This window comes from Geotrypetes seraphini, chromosome 12 (assembly GCF_902459505.1).
Source record: "Geotrypetes seraphini chromosome 12, aGeoSer1.1, whole genome shotgun sequence".
Taxonomy (NCBI): Eukaryota; Metazoa; Chordata; class Amphibia; order Gymnophiona; family Dermophiidae; genus Geotrypetes; species Geotrypetes seraphini.
Window position 1 is genome coordinate 63,539,550 of NC_047095.1, and position 25,133 is coordinate 63,564,682.

At 42.7% G+C, this 25,133-nt stretch overlaps 1 protein-coding gene across 1 annotated transcript in view; it reads left to right on the plus strand.

The window, feature by feature from the left end:
- The window catches only part of LOC117346120 (cytosolic carboxypeptidase 6-like), a 654,038-nt gene that overhangs the window by 456,207 nt on the left and 172,698 nt on the right, over positions 1-25,133 (plus strand). Inside the window, exon 6 of the mRNA XM_033915525.1 lies at positions 6,562-6,724. Within this exon, the coding sequence (XP_033771416.1) occupies positions 6,562-6,724 (163 nt within the window). The remainder of the gene's footprint in view (positions 1-6,561; positions 6,725-25,133) is intronic.

The following is a 25,133-nucleotide window of genomic DNA, read 5'->3' on the forward strand; positions in this document are numbered from 1 at the left end:
GTTACGTACAGATTGGTGTTCAGAGGGTAAAGAATATCTGAGTATTTTTTTAGAACTTCCATTTGAATTGGAGTTCTAGGAACAGCGAATATATGAGTACATGAGGAGCTTCTTGAGGGAGAGAAAGGAAGGCGTTTTCAGGGAGGGGAGTCCTAGAGAGGGAGGGGACAATTTTAGTCAGTGAATTTTGCGAATAGGGCGGTTTTGATCGATTTGCGGAATGCACTGTAAGACATGGATATGGTTGGGGGAAGACGTCGCCCTTTATTTTAAATCAGGGGTGCGCAGCCTCGATCCTCGAGGGTCGCAACCCAGTGGAGTTTTCAGGATTCCCCCCAATAAATTTATTTTATTTTTATTTATTTCAGTTTTATATCCCGTCCTACCCAGGAGTTCAGAACGAGTCACAGTAGTACATTCACAGTGTTTGAGGTACAGGGGTAGCGATACATTCTATATTGTAGGGTACAAACAACACAATCATAATATTTTAGGGTGACCCATCAAATGCGTGCAGGACATTGGCGCGCTGACAATTCCGCCCCAACATTTGCGCGCAGGACAAATTCACGCCGCCCCCCCATGCCTTCCTGTTTGCACTCTGAAGGGGGTTTGAGGGGGAACCCCCAACACACTCGCGCTCTCGTTGAGGGGGGTGTGAGGGAGGAACCCCCTCACTACATTTACAACTCACGCTCTCCTTCCGAAGCCTTCTCATTTCCGCTCTTCCGTTCTGAGGGGGGATGTCGACATGCTCTCAATTTGAATATTGCCACACCCCAAATAAACTTACAATTGTGTTCCGACAATCCCGCTCCCTTCATGCGCGCACTTGTCGGTACGTGCATTTGACAGAGTGGAATTGTCAGGGTACAGCTGTCCTGCGTGCTGTTGACGGTGCACCACATTTTAGAGGTACATGGTTAATCGTGCATATACAGTATACTGCTGGGAGGGGAGAGGACAGAGGGCATTGACAGTATAAGGGAAAAGCATCGGGTATGCATGAGATCTATTTGCATACAATGGAGACAGCACATGCAGACAGATCTCATGAGCCTTCATTGAGAAAACCAGAGACCTCAATTCGATTGTAGCCCTCGAGGACTGAGGTTGCCCCATCCTGTTTTAGATAGATCATGAAGACTGGAATTGAAACTTTCAGGGTGGGATATGCTCAGTTGCACTCTATTTTACAAAAGGCTTTGCTGAATGTGGAGCCTTTTATTTAAAAAAACAAAACAAAACCCCTACATATGAGGATGTGCAGGATGTACATGTAATCTCGCCAGCACGTGCAGTAGGGTCTAGCCATTTCACAAAGCGAACTCTTGCACACAAAGAGCGATATAAGTGTACATGCCAACATTTAGATCTGGTAGTGGTGATTTAGCTGCTTCCATGTGTAAGTGTTGGTACTCCAAATGTCACAAGGACGAACCTATCAACCACAGAAAAGGACCAGGGTGCCTCAAAGTTCAAGAGATGCAAACAACAAAAAGGTGGAACCAGTCCCTGGATTTCCAAGAGTGTGAAATAATAAAGTTTATTGAAACAAAAACATTCAAAAATATCACAATATACTACAATACATGAAAAGTAGCCACGGGCTGGTACTTCCCTATACAGTTGGCGGATAGGAAACAGAGTTTGGGTAAATGGACAATACTCAAACTGGAAAAGCGTCACGAGTGGAGTGCCGTAGGGTTCGGTGCTCTTCAACATATTTATAAACGACCTGGAAATTGGTACGACGAGTGAGGTGATTAAATTTGCAGACGATACAAAAGTTATTCAGAGTAGTGAGGACACAGAAGTATTGTGAAGGCCTACAATGAGATATAAACGCACTCGAAGAATGGGCCACAAAATGGCAAATGAGGTTCAACGTGGATAAGTGCAAGGTGATGCATGTCAGTAACAAAAATCATATGCACGAATACAGGATGTCCGGTGCAGTACTTGGAGAGAGCCCCCCAGGAAAGGGGCTTGGGAGTACTTGTAGACAAGTCCATGAAGCTATCCGCGCAATGTGCGGCAGCGTTGAAAAGGGTGAACAGAATGCTAGGAATGATTAAGAAGGGGATCACAAACAGATCTGAGAAGGTTATCATGCCTAAGGTGACCATATGTCCCGTTTTGAATGGGACTGCCCCCTTTTTAGATCCCCTGTCCCGTTGTCCCCACTTACAACATCGGGACGCCAAAATGTCCCGTTTTCAGGGACAGTGTCCCGAAGCTGTCCGTGGGGACAACGGGACAGACGATCGCTTCCCCTCCAGCGCCGAAGCCTGCCCCCCCCCGGATCGGCCCCCTCTGCTGCTGCCTACCGCTGCTTCAAACACCCCTCCCCAACGGTCCACCGCCGCTGCCGACTGCCAATCGCAGCAACTAAATCAAAGTAAGGTCCTGCCGCCGGCCCACAAACCTTCTTCCCGACGTCAATTCTGACGTCGGAGAGGAAGTTCCGGGCCAGCCAATCAGCGCGGCTCTCTGCGTTAAAAACTGCTAGCACAGTTTGAAAGAAGAGGCCCTCAATTCGTCCAGGTAAATAATATATTTTGGAGTGAGGTGGAAATGAGGCCGCTGCTGTTTTTGCAGGCCTCGGAGCAGAGGTGTCAGTCTCACGGGAGGAGGGTGGGTGGGGTTCTGCTATACAGGGGAATGGGAGGGAGGGCTAGAAAGATGCTGCACATGGAGGGGGCAGAAAGGAAAGAGGAAGAATTGGGGTAGAGGAGAGGAAGGGAGAAATGATTGTTGTCCATGAAAAACAATAAGACATCCCCGAAAAGTAAGCCCTAATGTGTTTTTGGGACCCCAAATTAATATAAGAGACTGTCTTATTTTTGTGGAAACACGGTGGTAGTAGTAGTGTAAATGTCTGTGCCCAAAGTTAAGTGCACTTCCTGGTGCTTTTCTATAAACAGTGCATAACTTTGAGCATCATTTATACAAGACCACCGAGTGCTATTTTTTTTCTACACTGATTATTTTAGGCTAAATATTTGCTATTTTAAGTCTAAAGGGTTCTTCCTTCAATGACTTTGGCAACAGTTTTATTTTATTATAGTTTATTTATTGTAAACCATTTTGAAATAAAATTTGAACCCTGTTAGGAGTATCTAAGCTTTTATACACAATAAAATGCATGTCTGCTGCATTATTTGCAATTCATACTTGTAGATCTGCTAGCTGTTTTCAGTAAAATCCCAACACATTTCTTTCTATTGAAGAACACCAGCCCTTTGCTGTAATAATTTATTTTACTACATTATACCCTAGAGGTGACTGTGCTTTTCTCAGTTGTTAGAATTTAAGATCATATCAGGATGCCGCTTAAATGATGTATGTCTTATAAATACAAAGTCTGAAAAGGACACTGCCAGGATTGGTGAAATACAGCTGTGAAAGTGACTGACTTACAAGCGTGTTACTGCTATAGCCTGTCTTGCTGAGCCAGCTCCCTTTTGTGAGACTGTTTTGAAAGACCGACGCAAAGAAGGATGGAGGCATTGTAGACTATGATCGATCTTCAGAGGATCGTGTTCGTGAGGAACTAGCTAAACTAAAGATGCCAAAGCGAGGGGGCTGGATGGTGGACATCCGAGCGCGCTGAAGGAACTTAGGGACGTTCTGCTGGCTCCGCTGGCTGACCTTTTCACTGCTTCTCTAGCGTATGGAATGGTACCGGAGGACTGGAGAAGGGCGGATGTGGTTCCTTGCCACAAAAATGGAAATAAGGAAGAAGCAGACTGGTAAGTCTGACTTCTGTAATAAGTAAATTAATGGAAACACTTTTAAAATAGAGAATAGTGAAGTTTCTGGAATCCTGTGGATTACAGGACCAAAGGCGACATGGATTCACTAGAGGTAGGTCTTCTCAGACAAATCTGATCAATTTCTTTGACTGGGTGACCAGAGAATTGGATAGAGGGAGTGCGCTAGATGTGGTGTATTTAGATTTTAGCAAAGCCTTTGACGGTGTACCACACAAGCGTCTAATACATAAACTGAGTGCTCTCAGATGGGCCCCAAAATGTCAGACTGGGTCAATAACTGGTTGAGTGGAAGGTGAGAGAGGATAGTGGTCAACGTAGATCGCTGTGAGAAAAGGGGTGTTACCAGTGGTGTGCCTCGAGGTTCGGTTCTTGGGCCTGTTTTTTTAACATTTTTGAAAGCGATATTGCAGAAGGGTTGTCTAATAAGATTTGCCTCTTTGCGAATGATACTTGAAATGGTCTGAAATTTGGAAACTAAGATTTAATGCTAAGAAATGTATGGTCTTGCATTTGGACTGCAAAAACCTGAGGGAACAGTACAGTTTAGTGGGTGAAAAACTTTTGTGAACGAAAGAGGAGTGGGACTTGGGTGCGATAGGATGCGATGACCATAAGATAGCCAAACAGGTTGAAAAGGCGATGGCTAAAGCTAGAAGGATGCTAAGGTACATAGGGAGAGGTATGGCCAGTAGGAAAAAGGAGGTATTGATGTCCCCTATATAAGACTCTGGTGAGACCTCATTTAAAATATTGTATACAATTCTGGAGACCGTACATTCAAAAAGATATAAACAGGATGGAGTTGGTCCCAAGGAAGGCTACTAAAATGGTCAATGTCTTCGTTATAAGGCGTACGGGGACAGTGTTAAAGATCTCAATATTTTATACTTTGGAGGAAAAGCATGAGAGGGGAGATATGATAGAGGCATTTAAATAAATAAATATATAAAGACTAAGCTGCCATAGCGTTTTTAGCGCACGCAGAATTTTAGCGCGTGCTAAATCCACGCTATGTGGCTAGAACTAACGCCAGCTTAATGCTGGCGTTAGCGTCCAGCGCGTGCGGCAATTCTGTGCGTCCTAAGCGTGCGCTAAAACCGCTATCGCAGCTTAGTAAAAGGAGCCTTAAGGTTCCTAGCCAGTGGCAGGACACGTCCAGACAGAGAGAACTATAGTTATTATTTTTTTAATATTTATAAATTGTGGAGAAAAAAACTCTTAATACTGGAAACTTTGACTGCAATCTCATAGGATTATAAACTGTGGAGTTTTTTTGTGCTGATGAAGAAGTAATAATGATCATCTTATAATCCTATGAGATTGCTGTCAAAGTTTCCAGTGTTGAGGCTTTTTCTCTACAATTTATAAATATTAGAAAATAAAAACTATAGTTCTCTCTGTCTGGTAACATTAGTCTTTATATTTTTATGTATAAATTGTTGCTATTTAATATTTTTGAGAGACATTTAAATACCTACATGGCATAAATGCACATAAGACCAGTCTCTTTCATTTGAAAGGAAGCTCCAGAATGAGAGGACATAGGATGATATTAAGAGGTCATGGGCTCAGGAGTAATCGAAATAATTCTTTTTTTGCAGAAAGGGTGGTAGATGTGTCGAAGTCTCCTGGTAGAGGTGATGGAGACAAAGACTGTGGCTGAACTCCAGAAAGCGTGGGACGTGCTGTCTGTCCAATGTAAATCTTGGGTCAAGGACAAAGACTTTCACGCTTAGCTCAGAAGCCAGCCAAAGTTGTTGAGGGATATCCGCTACTTTGGTACAAATGCTTTGGCTCAGTCAAACTTGAAGCCAGGAATTTTCGAAAAGTAGATAATTATCTACTGTATGGTCATCTAGTCTGCCCACCCCAATGACCCTCCCCTACGTTTCTCTGTGAATAGATCCCACGTGTCTATCCCATTTGGCCTTAAAATCAGGCACGCTGCTGGCCTCAATAACCTGAAGTGGAAGACTATTCCAGCAATCAACCACCCTTTCAGTGAAAAAGAATTTCCTGGTGTCCCTGTGCAGTCACTGTTTGATGTGTGCTCATGACTAAAAGCTATTTATCTATTTCCTATGATTAAATATTTCTTCTCTATCCTGTTCTATTGAGATGGAGGATCCTGGGCAAGGAAGGATTGGGGAGGTATTATTGTGGTTGGAATGTAGGCGATGAAATAATGGGAGAAAATTGACCTCATAAATATCTTAGATTGCCGGTATAAATTCACACATTCTTCAGTTAACCATGGACATTCATACCCCTTCTGAAATAGGGAATGAAAATCTATTATAAGCCCACCCGTCCCTCCCTAAACATACGGAAACAATGCCATGGGCCATGTGGACATTCTTCCATTTTAGGGGCTCCTTTTACGAAACCATGTTAGTGGCTTCAGCGCGCGCAACGTTTCATCATGCGCTAGCCAAAAAACTACCGCCTGCTCAAGAGTAGGCGGTAGCGGCTAGCGTGGCCGGCGGTTTTTGCACGCGCGTGTTAGACCTCACCGCGCCTTTGTAAAAGGAGCTCTAGATGTTCATATTCTGGTGAGATTGGGATGTAGATGTTCATGCAAGTTGAACATTTAAATATTGGCTTCTAGATGTCAAAAACATGAGTAGCACTTCTAAATATACACCTTAATATATTACGTACCACACTGCTCTTGTGCAACTGGAATCCGTTCTCAGTTCCCTTCCTCTGCTCAGCCACAAATTCTTTGCACCATGTGGATACATTCCACGGCACTAAAGTGACTCCTTTTTGCTCATTGTAGTCTAGTACATCCTTCAACCGAGATGCAGTGAAGGCAGGGACTGGAAGACGTTTCCTTGGCGGACTCCTGGATGATTCCTCATACTGCTACACTCTGGAGGTGTCTTTCTATAGTTATATCATGGGAGGAGCAAACTCCACTATCCCCTACACAGAAGAAGCCTGTATCCTTTTTAATTTGGAATTTCTCTAGATGGTGCAAACATACCTGGAAAAGAGCACATATCAAAGGTACTGTAAACACACTTATATAAAGTGATCTAGCATAATTAAATTGGTACGACATGTTTTCTCTGTTTTTGCTGTGTGCATGGGTGCTACTAAAAAAATGTGGTTTGTGGGAAGAATCGACCACCAAATAATATAGAACCATTTTAATACTGCAGCTTAGATTACAGCCCAGTTTATTTCGTTTTGGGAAAGAAATTATAAGTCTTGGTTCAGGGGTTGAAAAGGTATATTAATTTAGTTTTCTTTGCTGCTGGTACTTTCCCCAACTTCCAGCTTGGTTTATCAGTGTGCCTGGGTGGTAGGGGAGGCCATTTTGTCACAAGATAGCTACCCTTTGCCTTACTCTGCAAGGGTGTTTACTTGCGGATTTAGGGCTCCTTTTACTAAGGCGCGCTATCGTTTTTAGCGCACGCAGGATTGTAGCATGCGCTAAACCCACGCTACGCTTCTAGAACTAACGCCGGCTCAATGCTGGTGTTAAGGTCTAGCGCGCGCGCTATTCCGCACGTTAAGGCCCTAAAGCACCTTTGTAAAAGGAGGCCTTAATTTGGGGCTTTTCATTACTTAGAAACGTTGCTTGTATTTTGATTTATGCTGTTAATAGGGTGACGGGCCAAAAGCACAGGAGACTTTGGCACACCGACATTGCAGCGCAGACAATTTGGCGCAAGACCCAAGCGCACCACCTAAAAACTTACTTTTAAAGAGCTCCGACAAGGGGTGGGTACTTCATACTCTTCGCGCTGCCGTTGGGGGGGATGCAACCCCCCACATTATAGAGAAAATTTAACTTTTTCCTAAAAAACAGGGAAAAAGTTAAGTTTCCAGTATAATGACCGGCCGACTCCGAGTCGGTTGGGGGGTGTGCCACTGTTCCCTCTAAGCTGAGCAGGAGTCCTCCACCCACAGTCTCACCAATAGAGGGTGCTGTTTTACTGTCACATTTTTCAATTGTGAGGGACAGGCAAGTTCTGCAGGACTCCAGGGAACATACCTGTCCTTAGCGACTGAAAATATTCCACCCCCTAGTGGTAGCAATGCAGCTGGAGGACACCTGCTCAGCTTAGAGGGAACAGTGGCCACCCCCCCAACCCACCCCCCCAAAGACAGCACGAAGAGTATGAAGTAAACTAGGGGAGTTCCCCACTCACACCCTGCGTCGGAGCTCTTTAGAAGTAAGTTTTTAGGCGGTGTGCTTGGGTCTTGCACTGAATTGTCTGCGATGCAATGTCGGTACACTGAAGTCCCATGCGCCAATTACTATGAACCGTTATTAGAGTGTATGTGTAGAACATTATTTTATGCATTCATGTAGGTGCTTTTAAAATTGCCCTGGCATACACATGCATAAAAATAGGTGCTTAAACAAAAGCACAACCAATTTTGGATATTTGTTCCCTGGGGTGGAGTTTAGACAGAATCGGGACAGAATTAGGGTTGCCAGATATTCTCTTTGAAAAAAGAGAATGCCTGGCTCCACCCTGTTCTGCCGTAGCCCCTCCCCGTTCTACCATGGCTCCGCCCCATTCCTCCCCAGTCCCACCCCCACAAACCTCACAGATGTCGATGCAATGACATCGCACGCATGCGCCCGTGCGTATGACTTCATCATGGTGACGGCGGCGCATGTGTAGAGGCTTCCAGACGTGGCCTCCGAGCTGAGGATTTCCAAAACCCAGACAAACTGCCAGGTTTTGGAAATCCCTCTGGGCGCCCGGACAGTCCTCTAAAAAGAGGACATGTCTGGGTTTTCTCGGATGTACGATAACCCTAGCCAGGATTAACCCTTTGGTGGGCCTTAGGCAAACAAGTGCATTAGGCCCACCATTATAATACATAAATACTTTTTAAAAATTCTTACAAATGGGGATCTGCATGGCTCTGGCTGGTCTCCAGTACCTCTCTTGCCAACTGGAGAACCACCACTGTACAGGGGGGGGGGATGAATAGAGAGGTCTTGGAGGGTCTTCTCACTTCCACTCTATATACACATTCTTCTTTCTGCCGTTAGGTGACTTACTAGGACAGAAATGTCCCTTGAGAGTCATTAATGTACAACCCAATAATTATCACCTGTTGATTCCTCAATTATTTGATCTTATATCAAGTTTTACTTCCAAAGATGTTTCAACAATATTTCTCTTCAACCAATCTTATTTATATCAATTTAAAACATTTGTATGGACCTTCTGTTTGTAACTAGGCACCACACTGCCGGTTACTTTTTATTCTGCATCAGTCCAAATTTATTAAACAACTTTATTTTATTCTGTATTTTTTCATTATTTAAATTTTTTTTAAAAAAACGAGATATCTATCATTTTTGTATATAACTCAAGCCTAATAGTTTTCATATTCCTATTGGTGCTGTAATTAAAAGGAACCCGTCACTTATCTTAACAGTAGACAGTTCCTCCTGCACATGCAGGAACTGTCTACTGTTAAGATAAGTGACGGGTTCCTTTTAATCACAGCGCCAATAGGAATATGAAAACTATTAGGCTTGAGTTATATACAAAAATGATAGATACATCGGTTTTTTTTTTTTAATTAAATAATGAAAAAATACAGAATAAAATAAAATTGTTTAATAAATTTTGACCTTGAGAGTCATGGCATCTGAGAGGCTGCCCCTAAATATTTGGATCTTGTGCACATGCTTAGTTTGCCCTAGGTAGATTTGGAAGAAATTTGCAACTTATGCATGTTCTTTAATGAAACAAAAAAAAAAAAAAAAAATAGAGAGAGAGAAGAATGGTTGGGGTGGAATTAAACACACTCTGTATACAAACTCCCCACTAACTAATAAAGTATCACCTGGGCACCGATACAATTTTCAGCGAAAGAAAAAGCCTCAGTCTCTCTGGTGAGAAAAAACCACTCTACCATCCACACATCACTCTTCCGAAGAATGCAGAGGAGCAGTGCTTTGAATGGTTGGGATGCTATGTTGACACGTTTTGCCCTGAAGAAGTAGCATATGTTGTTACGAAACGATCTTTGGCTGGCTACGCATAGCATGGTAGTTTTTTTGGGATTATTTTGGGCACAGAGGGCGTTTCAGTGATTTACAATTTTCTTACAGCAAAGGTTTTGTGTGCCTATGGTGTGTGGATGGTAGAGTGGCTTTTCCTCAGAATAAGCACAGAATCAGTGAAAATCCGCTACTAATAATGTGCAGCACTTTCACATGGACAGTGACGAAACAGCCCACGCACAGTCACGAGGTCCTAAGCTCAAGGAAGGAAAAAGCCTCCCACCCCACAATGGGGTGGTCAGGCGAAAACCTCATTGGCATAAAAAAAACCTCCCCTGGAGTGGAGTGTCTACAAGCTCTGTGCAGTGCATGATTTAAAGTGGCAGAAAAAATGTATAGATAACTTATCGCTACGATCGGTACACCAATGGTGGCCAGCGTTTCACCATTCTGCTGCCTCAGGGTGTAACCAGCCAGATCGAAACTACAAGGTAAGAAAACTCAAATGAAGTAGTTAGTAAAATTTCGATCCCAAAATTTAAATAATAATAATAATAACAGTTTATATACCGCAATACCGTTAAGTTCTATGCGGTTTACAAAAGATTATTGGGGTACAAGTTGAGTTGACCTACAAGTTGAGTTAACTTAAGGGATGTGGGAACAATGGGGAGAAAGGGCAAGAGAGGGGAAGGAGGGAAGTGGGTCAGCTGTCTAGGTATTTCAGGAATAGGTGGGTTTTGAGGCGTTTCCTGAATATCTCATAAGTGGTGGGCAATAGGAGTTGTTCTAGGTCTTTACCCCATAGGGCAGCCTGATGTGAGAGAAGATGCTCATGGTGTTTTTTTAGTTTGCATCCTCTAACCGGGGGAGAAACGAAGTGCGAGTGGGAGCTTCTCTTGTGTTTGTTGGCTGAGACGGAGAATAGGTCAGTGATGTATTTAGGGGTTAGACCGTAGAAAACTTTAAAACAGAGGCAGGCGAACTTAAACTTTACACGAGCTTCCATCGGCAGCCAGTGTAGCTGTTTGAAGTATGGCGTCACGTGATCGAACTTCTTTAGACCGAAGATTAGTCTGACCGCAGTGTTTTGCACTAGTTGCAATCGTCGCATATTCTTTTGAGGGATTGATAAGTAGACGATGTTACAGTAGTCGAGTTGACTTAATACGAGGGATTGTACCAAGATTCTGAAGACAGAGTTATCAAAGTATGCTTTAATGGATTTAAGTTTCCAGAGGGTGAAAAAACTCTTTTTGATTATGGAGTCCACCTGATCTTTCATGGTGAGGCATTGGTCCAGAGTTACCCAGTATTTTAATGACAGACAAACCTTTAGCATGGGACTCGCGATCACGTCTCTGTGTACAGTAAGATGCCACTTTAAATATTGCACTGCACAGAGCTTGTAGACACTCCAGGGGAGGTGTTTTTTTTTAATGCCAATGAGGTTTTTGCCTGACCACCTTAAACCACCATTGTGGGGTGGGATGGTTTGTATCTGAGGCTTTTTCCTCCCTTGATCTTAGGACCTCGTGACTGAGCGTGGGCTGTTTTGTCACTGCCTTAGTTTGCACTGCCCATGTGAGAGTGGCTTTTCCTCACCAGCGAGACTGAGGCTTTTTCCGTATTGGTGCCCAGTTGATACTTTATTAGTTAATGGGGAGTTTGTATACAGAGTGTGTACACTTCTCCCTCCGTATTCGCTGCGATAGGGGATTAAGAGAACCGCATATACAGAAAAACCGCAAATAACTTTTGCCTATGTTGTTCCCTGATTTCTATTAAAAACCATCGGGAATAAGGTGAAACCGCGAATAACATGGTGGGAGGTGAAGAAAGTGCCGGGAATCGGCGATTTTCTCTGTAAACGTTTGGAATCAGTGATTTCTCTATGCAACCTGATGCAATTTTGGGGGAGGAGCCAGCAAGCTAAAAACCGTGAATAATCGAAACCGCGAATATGGAGGGAGACATGTACTTTAAAGAATACACACAGAATGGGGAATCTGTGCAAGGGTCATAAAGGGCGTAAATCGTCACCATAACCAAAACCTAACCATAAGGACAGGCGCATCCTTGGCTGCTATGCGGTGTTGGCCTAACTTGGCAGTGCTGTATGGATAATGACTGTCCTGCTGCTATCTCCTGGCAGTATGCGCCGCCTAGATGTATTCAGTTTTGCCCTCTATCCACTCGTACACATGCTAAACGTGCATATTTTTTGAGTGCTGTAGCCATCCTCACTGCAGTTCAATATCGACCCGTTTATTTTTTACAACCAGCAAAATCATGATTGTGCTTGCTTGACTACAGTTATGGGGATTATAAAGCATTGTTTTCTTTTATAAATACAGTGGTGCCTCGCATAACGGCCGCCTCGCACAGCGAACGCTGCGCACAACGAACTTCTTGTCTTGATCCGTACAACGGACTTCGTTTCACACAACAGTCGCCCGAGCTGCATCGCTTAACTGGCGCTACATATTTTAAACCTCCCCCCGCCGCCACCGCATATGTTTAAACCTCCCCCCGCCGCCACCGCATATGTTTAAACCTCCCCCCGCCGCCACCGCATATGTTTAAACCTCCCCCCGCCGCCACCGCATATGTTTAAACCTCCCCCCCGCCGCCTGGGCCTGCGCTGATCTCTGAATGGCTGCAGTCAGCTCTCGCGGGACTCACAAGAACTAACTGCAGCCATTCGGAGATCGGCATGGGCCCACACAGGCGTGCAGAGGAATTGCTCCTGATCTCTGCGCTTCTGGCCTGTACGCCACTGGCTGGGAAAGATGGGAGGAATTAAAAAAGGTACTGGGGAGTATGTGGGGGGTGATTATAATACACAGCAAGGATCAACAAAACCCCTGTCTCCCCTCCCCTTCACATATATCCCCTCTATATCATGCTAACAGCTCTAACAAGGTAAATTTATCTTTTTTTATGTCATCTTAGCATATTTTATGCTACAGAACGAATTATTTTTTTTTACATGTATTGTTATGGGAAAACGCGTTTCACATAACGAACTTTTCACATAACAAACTTGCTCCTGGAACAAATTAAGTTCGTTGTGTGAGGCACCACTGTAGATGGAAAAGGAAAAGTTTTTTTGTGCAGACATTCATGTTCTATCCTGTATCCTTTTATTTTGCATGATATGTCTTCTGCCTTCCTCGTTTCACCCCCCCCCCCCCACCCCCATCCCTCCTGGCCAGAATTGCAACACTGCTTGAAAAAGATCTTTCTGGAAGCAAAGCCAGCTGCTCCTAAGTAAACCCTGGCCATCACTGAACATACGTTCGACTTCAATATATATGTCCTGCTGGTACATCCTGCCCTTCAAAATCAGCTTTGATTTTGCATTCCTATATCCAGGCAGGATCAACCTAGCTCCCGCAGCTGAAGCCACATCTCTTCTGCTTCAAGTAACATTGTCACTGTGGATCAAAAAGCATTAAAAAAAAAAAAAAAAATTCTAGACCAGAACGATGATTGTTTTTGAGGATGTATAAATAGTCGAGCGCAATTCAGTTTTCGTAAGCTAAAATGACCTGGATAGACTGTAAACGGCAAATGCCGGGTTTGCCTGGCAAACCGAGAGAAGGCGACATGGAAGTCGCTGGAGTATACGCACGTGCGCGCGCAGGCACATACGGTGTTTACAAAGTGATTGTATTTTTCACCGCAGGGCCACTTTCAAGATGCAGGTTGTGATCGCTGTACCTGTCAGCTCCATTTCCCAATTAGGAGAGGAAACGGAGCAGCAGGCGATAGAGAAAAGCTTTTAATTTCCAAGTGGCTACACTAGAAAAGCAGAACACGATCAGCATAAGAAAAAGGGCAGTAGATTTAAATACAGATCCGTCCTCTTAACTACAGCCCTCATCCTCGTCAAAAGGGAGAGCCGCTCTTATCAGGGAGAAGAGGCTCTGTACAGCTGCGGGAAACATGGCAGTTAATTACCCGTAAGCCTTTTTTAGGCTCTTTTCAGAGGCTACCCAATAAAAGCAATTCATTTTAAGGCATAAAATTTGAGGAGGTGAGCTGATCTGGGACTCTTGATTTGCACTGTGTTATCGATGAAACTGCCTCGTTATTCTAGGGGCCTTTCTGAAAGGTCAAAGGGATCACCGTCAGAAGCCGCAGTGGGCATGGTGAAAGGCGTGACAACGTGTGATCCACAATCCACTAGTTTGCTCCAAAACCGAATCTAAATATACTGCCGCTTACGCACACAAAATAATTCGCACGGCAACTGGAAAGAGGCTGAGAAAATACAGAGAATATATTCAAAGTAGAAAAAACTCTCGCACATCATCCACTCAGAATCCAAACCTCTTTTCTTAGGGGCTCATTGATGGAAACCTGAGACTGCAAGAAAACTTTCATGCCCTTCTGGTCTCCTTCCAATACAAGCATAGCAGATACATTTTCAGTGAATCCCTGGGGATGTATGCAGTCAAAACATTTTTCAGATCACGCCAATTTTTCCTGATTTTTAGATGATTTTTGGTTTTTTTTCAATTCATTTCACAGATTTCTTCTTTAATATGCACATTGTATACTCATTCACAGCTTTATAAAAGGTGCAGATTGATTGCATATGTGGGGGCTCAAGCCCCCACAATATTGAGCAATCTCCGTCACTGTCTACAGAGAGAAGTAATTTCCACTGGGTTTAGCACCCCCAATAATTCTGAAAAAGTCGGCTCCTACGGTATGCATTAACTTGTAAGTTTGTTCTTGTTGTGAGATGCCACTGACTCGTGCTCAAATCCAAGCGACTTGATGAATTGTGGATCTTAAAAGAAACCGGTTTTGTGCTAGTTCAGAAAGGTCTTCCAGCGTCATCCCCGTGGTTGTTTTCAACGTGTCCAGTCATCTGATTGCAGGTCACCCTCTTCACCTGGTTCCCTCGATCTTCCCAAACATGATGTCCTTCTCCAGTGATCTCTCTCTTCTGATGGTGTGGCCAAAATAAGAGAGTAATAACTTCATTATCTGGGCTTCCAGTGACATAGCCGGTTTGATTTCTTCCACAATCGATTTGTTAGTTCTGGCGGTCCACGGCATACTTAAAATACTTCTCCAGCACCAAAGCTCAAATAAGTCAATCTTCTTTCTGTCGTGTCGGTTTACATGTGTACAAACACTAACAAATGCACATCCCTTGTGAACCCTGTTCCCAAAGCTAAGTTGTTGCTCCTCTGACCTGGAAATATTCACTGTCCTTGAGTGTTGCAGTAAATGAATCCCTCATCCTTGCTCTAAAACATCGCTAGTACATCTACAGCTATTTCGAAATGCAGTAGTAAGACTCATATACGGACTATGGAAATCGGAACACCAGCAGCCTTACTATATGAAACTACATTGACTGCCCATAACCACAAAGATCAACTTTAAATTAGGCCTCACGGCCTTTAAGATCCTGACAGACAACGCCCTCAACTACCTAAGAGAGTTGGCCATCCTACTTCAGAGCACCTCCAATAAATATCCCACCAGAAATCTTCCACTTAAGACTCCCAGCATGCAACAATATAAAGTCTACCAAGCAAATTACTTTATTCATCCAACATTAACTTGCAAAATGCTGGAACCAATTCCCATTTACACTTTAATCTCGTGACCACTATCTCAGGTTCAGAAAACTTAAAAAAAAATATTTCTATACCAAGACAAGGAGCTAACCCTGAAGTAACTGAAATATGAACTGTAAAAGACCATTCCTAAACTGTCTAATGCAGGGCTGCCCAAGTTCGGTCCTCAAGATCTACTGGCAGGCCAGGTTTTCAGGATATCCACAATGAATATGCATGAGAGAGAGATTTGTATACCAAGAAGGCAGCGCAGGCAAATCTCTCTCATGCATATTGATTGTGGATATCCTGAAAACCTGGCCTGACAGCAGATCTCGAGGACCGGACTTGGGCAGCCCTAGTCTAATGCAAGCCCTGGGACAAAACAAAGAATCAACAATGATCTACCTGTAATTGTAACTATGCATTTGAAACTATGAACTAACAACTCTATTGAATGTCCACATTAATCTGTCCATTGTTACTTCCTGGGTAACTGACCCAACCTCTTGTAATGTAATCCGACCTTGAACTGAGTAGATAAAGGCGGAATAGAAAACCTGATTAACATACCATCTTCCAACTGCCATGAAGACAGCAATCAGGGAAGCACCACTGGTCTTCCCTCCCTAGAGCAGCATAGAATGCAGCCCCTTTCTGCCTCCCGCCTGCTCCCTGGCCACCATTACACTCTCCAGGACTTTCTGATGGCCAGATTCTGTATAGGATGTCTAATTACCATATGTGCAATTCTTCCTGATGTATCTTTATTTTATTATATATGATTGCTTACCCAATGCATAGGCTATTATGTATCTTTGTTTTGTCTCTTACCTACATCTCTGATATACGGACAATGGACATTTGTTTCATAATTATCCTGTTGATAATCCTTATTTTTCTGTTTGTACTGTTTTGCAACTAAAACCAATAAAAAAATATTGAACTAGGAAAAAAAAAAAAAAAAGGCTTAATTGTCACAACAATTGCCTGCGCTAGTTTTCGGCCAATCCCAAAAAAATTAAACTCACTAAGAGTTTGGCGCCAAACACTTAGCACAGCTAATGACACCGGTCAAGTCAAGGCACCCTCCGAAGCCTACCTGAAAAGTAGGTTTGGTTAGGGACAGAGAACAGGCGTCACTAGGCATCCATGTTAGGCGCCAGTAAATTAGGCTAAGTAAAGCCTGGCCTAATATACCAGCATCGACCTCTAAGACACCTAGCGAGGTCTAACTAGGTCTAGGCAGGATTCTGTAAGTGACGCCTTTTATAGACTCCGGCCCCGAGTCTCCTTTACGCTTCTTCCCCCACTCTCGAAGATGGGCAGCACCTCCACTAACATCATATCACACAACAGGAAGTCTCCTACCCCTGGAATATCCCCCCTTTAATTGTGCGATACGAGAACAATGGAATGTCGAGCGGGTGTTGATAAAGAACCCATTGCTGTGCCGAGTTTTCACAGTGGGCAGATCTTAATATTCTCTGATATCTTTTTATGTTCTGAATTATAAATATAATTTCTTAGACCCCCCCCCCCCTTGTACAAAGCTACACAGTCAAGTACCACGCCACAAATGATCTGACGCCCATTCAATATCTATAGGTGTCGGAGCATTTACCACGCTGGTCTGCGCTGCCGGCTTTAATAAAAGAGGGGATTAATGATGTAAGAGTTTGTATTCCTATTCCTGCAATGGAAGAGACTGAGGTAAACATTAATGGTATCTGACATGAGTAAAAACAAGGTCCATAGAAATTTCTACAGTGCTAAGGAAAACAATAATGTTTATGTTTAGGAAAGTTAATATAGATTAATAACAGTTTTAAGTTGTAACAATGTGATTTTACTATGAAATGCAAAAAATATTGAACCAGGACTCCTTGATTTCTCTGTGTATGATAAGCACATTTCCTATTAACTTGCCACAAGAAAATGGCTCCATAGGTCCGTAGCCTTACACCCCCTTTTACAAGATAATTGCACTATTTTTGTTTGTTTTTGTTTTTGTGTATGTTTATTTTGTGCTAGAAGTGGTTAAATCTACAGCCTCAGCACCCTAAGGTTGTGGGTTCAAACCCATGCTGCTCCTTGTGACCTTGGGCAAGTCACTTAATCCCCCTCATTGCCCCAGGTACATTAGATAGATTGTGAGCCTGCCAAGACAGACAGGAAAAAATGCTTGAGTATCTGAATAAATTCATGTAAACCTTTCTGAGCTTCCCTGGGAGAACACTATAGAAAATTGAATAAATAAATAGTGTGACAAGTTTCAGCCTCCGATCACCAGAGCTGGTATTGTGACATCATAATGCCTCATTCCACCAATGCCTAAGAGCCAACCTCATCAGTGATGTCACAGTGGCTTCGTTGTCCTATACTTGACTCACTTTTACTGCATTTTGATTTCTAGAGTGGTTAAAGCTACCCCCACGCTGCTCCTTGTGACCCTGGGCAAGTCACTTAATCCCTACCCCCAACCTTGCCCCAAGTACATTAGATAGATTGTGAGGCCACCGGAACAGATAGGGAAAAATGCTTGAATACCTGAATAAAGTCATGTAAACCGGTCTGAGCTCCCCTGGGAGAACAGTCTAGAAAATTGAATGAATGAATAAAACATTGTAAGAGAAACAGGCCCAGAGCATGAAGCTCTGGGAAACAGAATTAAATATCTTTCAAGCTCACCTAAATACAGTTTTTGTGGCATGAGAAAAACGCCAGAGGCTGAATATCCCCAGATATTTTTGCTCTAGCTGTGACTCAGAAGTTATGCTGACTTGAAGCCGTAGAATTCCCTGTCAGAGTATGAGTTGCTTCACCCCAGGGTGCATTTCACTTTCTCGGAAAGCCTTCAGAACCATCTCTCTCTATTTGCTGTTATTATATCTGTGAACCAAACTATCACATATCTTTTACATGTCAGGTGTTGATGGTAGAGCATCATTTATTAATTGCAGTAGATCTTGCACCTGACAATATTAAGTCTGGTGGTAAATGGTTATGAGCAATCTGCTTGGATGGGCGAGACAGTAGTTGTAAAGTTTATCATTACTGCAAAGTCAGAAATGATTTACACAAAATTCAGTGAAGTGTATCTGCTTTCACTTGCTCTTTCAAACCTGGGGACCCAGGTTTTTTAACCTTATCAGACTTTAAAGCTTGATAGATGCCTTTTTAGACACCGCTGCACTTGTGAGGCCTGTAAGGATAACCGTAGGCCACAAGTCATTATAGCAGTGTATGACGCAAGCAGGCAAGAGTGCTCTCAATAGAGAGCTACTTGGTGAGAAAAAATGGCTCTTAAGGACCTTTCTTTCAAAGCCAGCTTGTATTTTCCTGCATCGTACAAACTCTTTCATGGAAAACAAGTGCGAAAACCTGATAGCTGCATTCTCAGAGGCCCCCAGGCCCCAGCAAGCTCCTGATGTTTGCATAATTATCTGGCAAATGTTAAATTCTTATCAGTGACATTTGGTAAATTTAAGTGCAGGAAAAGGGCAGGCTTGGACATTAGTGGCAACACAGAAAAGGACTTAAAAGGTATTAACAATTTGTCAGTAAATGTATGAAAAGAGCAAGGTTAATGCTAATACGATATTCAACTCTAGGGGATTTAGATTGAGCTGCGATTTGAAAACAGGGCTTATGGCTTTCGTTGACTTCAAGAGTTTGTAGGCATACAGTTCTACTCAAAACTTATCAGGAAAAAAGAGAGCAGAGAGAAAAATAGGTGCATGTTGACTGAAGTGTGACGTTTGTGCACTTATAGTGCAGTAAGTGAAAAGCCCATGTGGTAAATGCAGGGTATGTGGCCAGTGATTAGAGCCACAGCCTCAGCACCCTGAGGTTCCGGGTTCAAACCTCATGCTGTTCCTTGAGATCCTGGGTAGAGAATGACACGGTGACAAAATTCATCACCGTTCCCATCCCCGCGGATAACCGCGGGAAACCATCTTCATGTCATTCTTTAAAGAGAGAGGGAAGAATCAGAGTATGAATGGCCACAACCACTGACCCGCAAGCTTTGCTCTGAAGAATGCTGGTGTAGAAGGACAGAGGATGAAACAGACACTAGAAAATGACAGTCTCTGGTATCCAGAGCAGATATTGTGATGTCATAATGCCTCATTCCACCAGTGCCTAAGAGCCAATCACATCAGTGATGTCACAATGGCTTCATTATCCTTGGCTCCCATAAGAATCAGAGTATGAATGGCCACAACCACTGACCCGTAAGCTTTGCTTTGAAGAATGCCAGTGTAGAAGGACCGAGGTTGAAACAGACACTACAGAATGACAGTCTCTGGTATCCAGAGCAGATACTGTGATGTCATAATGCCTCATTCCACCAGTGCCTAAGAGCCAATCACATCAGTGATGTCACAATGGCTTCATTATCCTTGGCTCCCATAAGAATCAGAGTATGAATGGCCACAACCACTGACCCGCAAGCTTTGCTTTGAAGAATGCTGGTGTAGAAGGACTGAGGTTGAAATAGACACTAGAAAATGACATGGGATTATTTCCCGCGGTTATCCGCGGGGACGGGAACAGTGATGAATTTTGTCACCGTGTCATTCTCTAATCCTGGGCAAGCCACTTAATCCCCCATTGCCCCAGGTATATTAGATAGCATGTGAGCCCAACAGGACAGATAGAGAAAAATGCTTGAGTACCTGAATGTAAACCACTTAGACTATAAGTGATATATAAATACTAAAATAAATTTAGAACTGGATTCTACAAATGGAACTCAAAATCTGGTGTCAAAAAAAATGACACCAAACAGGCATTTTGGGATTGGCGTCCTTTAGCACATAGTGCTGGGATCAAATTTGGGTGCAAGGAGTTTCACCAACTGAAACCAGGTGTAAATCCAGGTACAGATCCACATTTTTCTAGAACGCTGCGCACATTTTAAGGGAACGCCCGTGACCTGCCAATGCTCCTCCTGTGGCTACACCCCTTCGCAGATGCATAAAGACACACTTAGGCGCTATTCCATATATGGGCATATAATATTGAGATGGATATAGAGAGGGCTCATTCAAAAGTAAAGGTTCTAGACTTTAAAAAAAATGAACTTTGTTCAAATGGGGGATTACATCAAGGAATTATCTGGATGGGAGCCTCTGGAAGGAGTAGAAATGCAGTGGGCAAAACTGAAAGGAGTTATTGTAAGGGGACAGCCCTTTATGTGATGCAAGTTATGTAAAAGTAAGAGGAAAAGAAGGCTGCTTTGGTTCTTAAAAGTAGCCGCTGACAAGGTAAGGAATAAGAGGTTACCTTTCATAAACTACAAAAGATCGCCGAAAGAGGAAGACAGGCAAAAATATCTGGAAAAGTTAAGAGAGACTGGTCGAGTAGTCAGGAAAGCAAAGATACAGATGGAAGAAAAAATAGCTGATACGTAAAATGGGGAAACAAAACATTTTTTAGATATATCAGTGATAGGAAGAAGTGCAAAAGTGGCATTATGAGACTCAAAGGTGAAGGGGAAGAATATGTAGAAGCTGATAAAGAAAAGGCTGAATTGCTTAACAAATATTTCTGTTCTGTGTTTACGGCTGAAGCGCAGAGAGCGGGACTGCAGAAGACAAACGTGAATAGGGATGGAGGAGTAATAGACCCTGATCGATTTTCAGAGGGTTGTGTTCCTGAGGAGCTAGCTAAAATAAAGGTAGATAAAGCAATGGGGCCGGATGGTGTACATCCGAGGGTGCTGAAGGAAGGAAGTTCTGGTAGCTCCACTAATTGACCTTTTCAATGCATCTATAGAGTCGGGAGTGGTACCGGAGGACTGGAGAAGGGCGGAAGTGGTCCCACTCCACAAAAGTGGAACTAAGGAAGAAGTAGGAAATTACAGGCCGGTAAGTCTGACTTCTGTGGTAAGCAAATTAGTGGAAACACTTTTAAAACAGATTATGGTCAAGTTTCTGGAATCCTATGGACAACATGGATTCACTAGAGGTAGGTCTTGTCAGACAAATCTGATCAATTTCTTTGACTGGGTGATCAGAGAATTGGATAGAGGGAGAGTACTCTCGAGATGGGTCGCAAAGTGATGTGCTGGGTCAGAAACTGGTTGAGTGGAAGAAGACAGAGGGTAGTGGTCAATAGAGATCGCTCTGAGGAAAGGGATGTTACCAGTGGTGTGCCTCAAGGTTCTGCTCTTGGGTCTGTTCTTTTTAACATTTTTATAAGCGATATTGCTGAAGAGCTATCAATTAAGATTTTCTTTTTTGCGGATGATACCAAAATCTGTAATAGAATAGATATCCTGGATGGTTTGAATAACATGAACAAAAACCTTTCAAAGCTTGAAGAATGGTCTGAAATATGGCAGCTAAAATTTAATGTTAAGAAATGCAAGATCATGCATTTGGACTGCAAAAACCCAAAGGAACGGTACAATTTAGGGGGCGAATAATTTATGTATATGACAGAAGAGCGGGGCTTAGGTGTGATGATCTTAAGGTGGCCAAACAGGTTGAAAAGGTGACGGCAAACCCTAGAAGGATGTTAGGGTGCATAGGAAGAGGTATGGCCAGTTGGAAAAAAGGAGGCATTGATGCCCTTGTATAAGACTCTGGTGAGACCTCATTTAGAATATTAGGTACAATTCTGGAGGCTGTACCTTCAATAAGACAAAAAGGATGGAGTTAGTCCAGAGGAAGGTTACTAAAATGGTGTGTGTTCTTCGGCATAAGGCGTAAGATCTCAATATGTATACTTTGGAGGAAAGGCAGGAGGGAGGAGATCTGATAGAGATGTTTAAATCACTATGTGATGTAAATGTACATGAGTTGAGTCTCATTTTAAAGGAAGCTCTGGAATGAGAGAGAGCATAGGATGAAGTTAAGAGGTGATAGGCTCAGGAGTAATCTAAGGAAATATTTTTTTACAGAAAGGGTGGTAGATGTGTGAAACAGTCTCCCGGAAGAGGTTGTGGAGACAGAGACCGCAGGGGGAGTTCCCTGCCACAATCCTCAGCTGATCACTGCAAGAAGATTTATTTGCCGCGATCAGCTGATGGCAACGCGATTCTCTAACCGGCGCCTGTGACATGGGCACCAGTGTGAGAATCGGGCCGGTTAGTCGGGATTAGGTGTCTGTTATTGAGAAAGACATGGGTGAAGCCACTGCGTGCCCTGTATCGGTAGCATGGATTATTGCTACACCTTGGGTTTTGGCCAGGTACTAGTAACCTGGATTGGCCACCATGAGAAAGGGCTACTGGGCTTGATGGACCATTGGTCTGACCCAGTAAGGCTATTCTTATGTCTGATAGGGCTGATGTGATTCTGTATAGGACGCTGGTGTGCAATTCTCAGCACTCCTTAGGCAGCTGCCGAGACTGGCATCTTATACAGAATTTCCCCCTAATTGACCACATCACAATGTCAGACAAAGTGTGATGTAATGACAGAAATGACTTGTCATAATGTATTTGTGATGCGGTGCTTTCAAGAGTTTTGAAGAAGGTCAAACAATACAGTCTGATGACTCCAAATTCTTTTTTTTTTTTTTTTTTTGTAAATCTTTATTAACATTTCAAACTTTTATAATGTGTACAATTAAAGAATCAGAAAAACTGTATGATTGTTATCATCAAATTATTACATTAAACAATTTTTTATCCCCTTCTTATCCTAGTTATAAACAATAATATTATATCTTATGCTATCAATATAATAAAAAATTAATTTTACTCTTCCAGATAAATATTCCACCTCACACCTTCCCTGGATGTGTAAAGGAATCTAACAAAAAAAAGGAGAATCATAATTTTAATTATAACTTAATAAAATGAGTCAATGGACCCCATACCTCATTAAAGGACTTGCTAGTACCTAAACGTTCTGCCATCATCTTTTCATATTTATACGTTGTACACACAGATGCCCACCAAAAATTTAAATTAATTCTATCATGATTTTTCCAATTATTTGTCATTATTTGAACCCCTATTCCTGTCAAAATCATAAAAAGGCAACTTTTATTTTTATCTAAAGTGGGTTTAACATGGAGAATCGTTCCACATATTATCGCCACATATGTCAAGGAGATAGATGCTACAAGAATAAGATTAATTTGTCCCCAAATTGACTTCCAAAAACTAAGTATCAATGGACAAAAATATATCAGATGATCCAAAGTCCCTATATCAATATGACAATGCCAACATCTATTAGATTTAGAATTATCTATTTTATTTAACCAAACTGGGGTCCAGAAAATCCTATGCAATAAAAATAACCATGTTTGTCTCATAGATGCTGACATTGTACATTTCAACCTCCAAGTCCAAATTCGTGGCCAACGAGATACAGAAATGTGGAGGGGCATAATTGAAAGGGACGTCTAAGTCCGTTTATGTCCATCTCGCAAGTCGTCCAAAGTTAAAAAGAGCCTAAGATTTTCGAAAGAGACGTCCAACTTTTTTTTACTTTTGAAAATCGTCTAATTATACGTCCTGGCGATCTGATCGTCCAAGCCGCTAAATCGTCCATCTTTTTGCCACATTTCTGTCCAACTTTTCGCCCAAGTCCAAAACACCTAGAACAAGCCCTGTTGGACGTGGAAGGGGTCTGCAAAGTGATGGACTGAACACCCAGACATGCCACCTAAATAGTGGGGTACCTTACAGGGCACTGCTGTGAACTTCACAAAAAGGTTGCCATGGCTTCTCTTTACTACAGCTCCCTTATAGGTGATGGTGAGCCCCCCAAACCACATCCAGAATCCCCTAGACCCACTTATCTATCACCCCAATAGCCCTTATGGCTGCAGGAGCCACTTATATGCCAGTCAAAATTGGTTTTGGGGGTGTATAGGGCAGTGCACATGTTTTAGTATCAATGCAGTGATTACAGGGGCTTATGGGCATGGGCCGTCTTCTCTATGGGACCCTAACCCACCCCCAAGATGACTTAAGCTGCCTCTGGGCTGGACGACTAGGCTTTCCTTTGCCAGACGGCCAGGTGATGATGGTCTGGAGGCTGAAATTTAAAGTTGTGAATATAATTTTTATGGGGGTGGGGGGTTGGTGATCACTGGGGTAGTGTGTGGGGGTCTGTGTTATGTGTTTGAAGTGCTTATCTGGTGGATTTAGGTGGATTTTTGTGACTTAGACCATGTTTTACATGGTCTAAGTCACAACGTCCAAGTTCCGTCTAGGCTCTATTGTTAAATTTTCAGTTATACATGCTGTATGACTAAGTCTAAGCCAGCCACGTCCAGCCCAACTTCTGCCCTCAACATGCATCCCAAAATTTACCCCACCCTCTACAATTGGTTTTTGTAACGATATTAAAGCAATTCTTGTTTTTTTCCCAAGCCAAACAAATTTTGACAGTATACTATTTAATTTTTTGTAAAAGGACCCTTGAAAATAAACTGGCAACATACCCATTTGGTAACAAACCACAGGCAAAATCATCATATTTACTGTTTGAATTCTCCCCCACTAAGACAAATGTAAAGGATTCCATTGCTCACACAATTCCGTAACCTTCGACAAAAAGGATTTTTCATTTACCTTCATTGTTTCTTCCAATGTACTTTTTATCCAAATACCTAAATATTTTATTCCATCTTCCTTCCAACTAAATTGAAACGAATCAAATAATCCTTTTACACAATGTACATTTAGTGGAAGAACTTCTGATTTATTCCAATTTATTTTATAACCAGAGAATTTTCCAAATCTGTCTATCAAATCCAGTAAATGTGGAATGGTCAATTCAGGATTTCTCAAATGAATCAAAATAT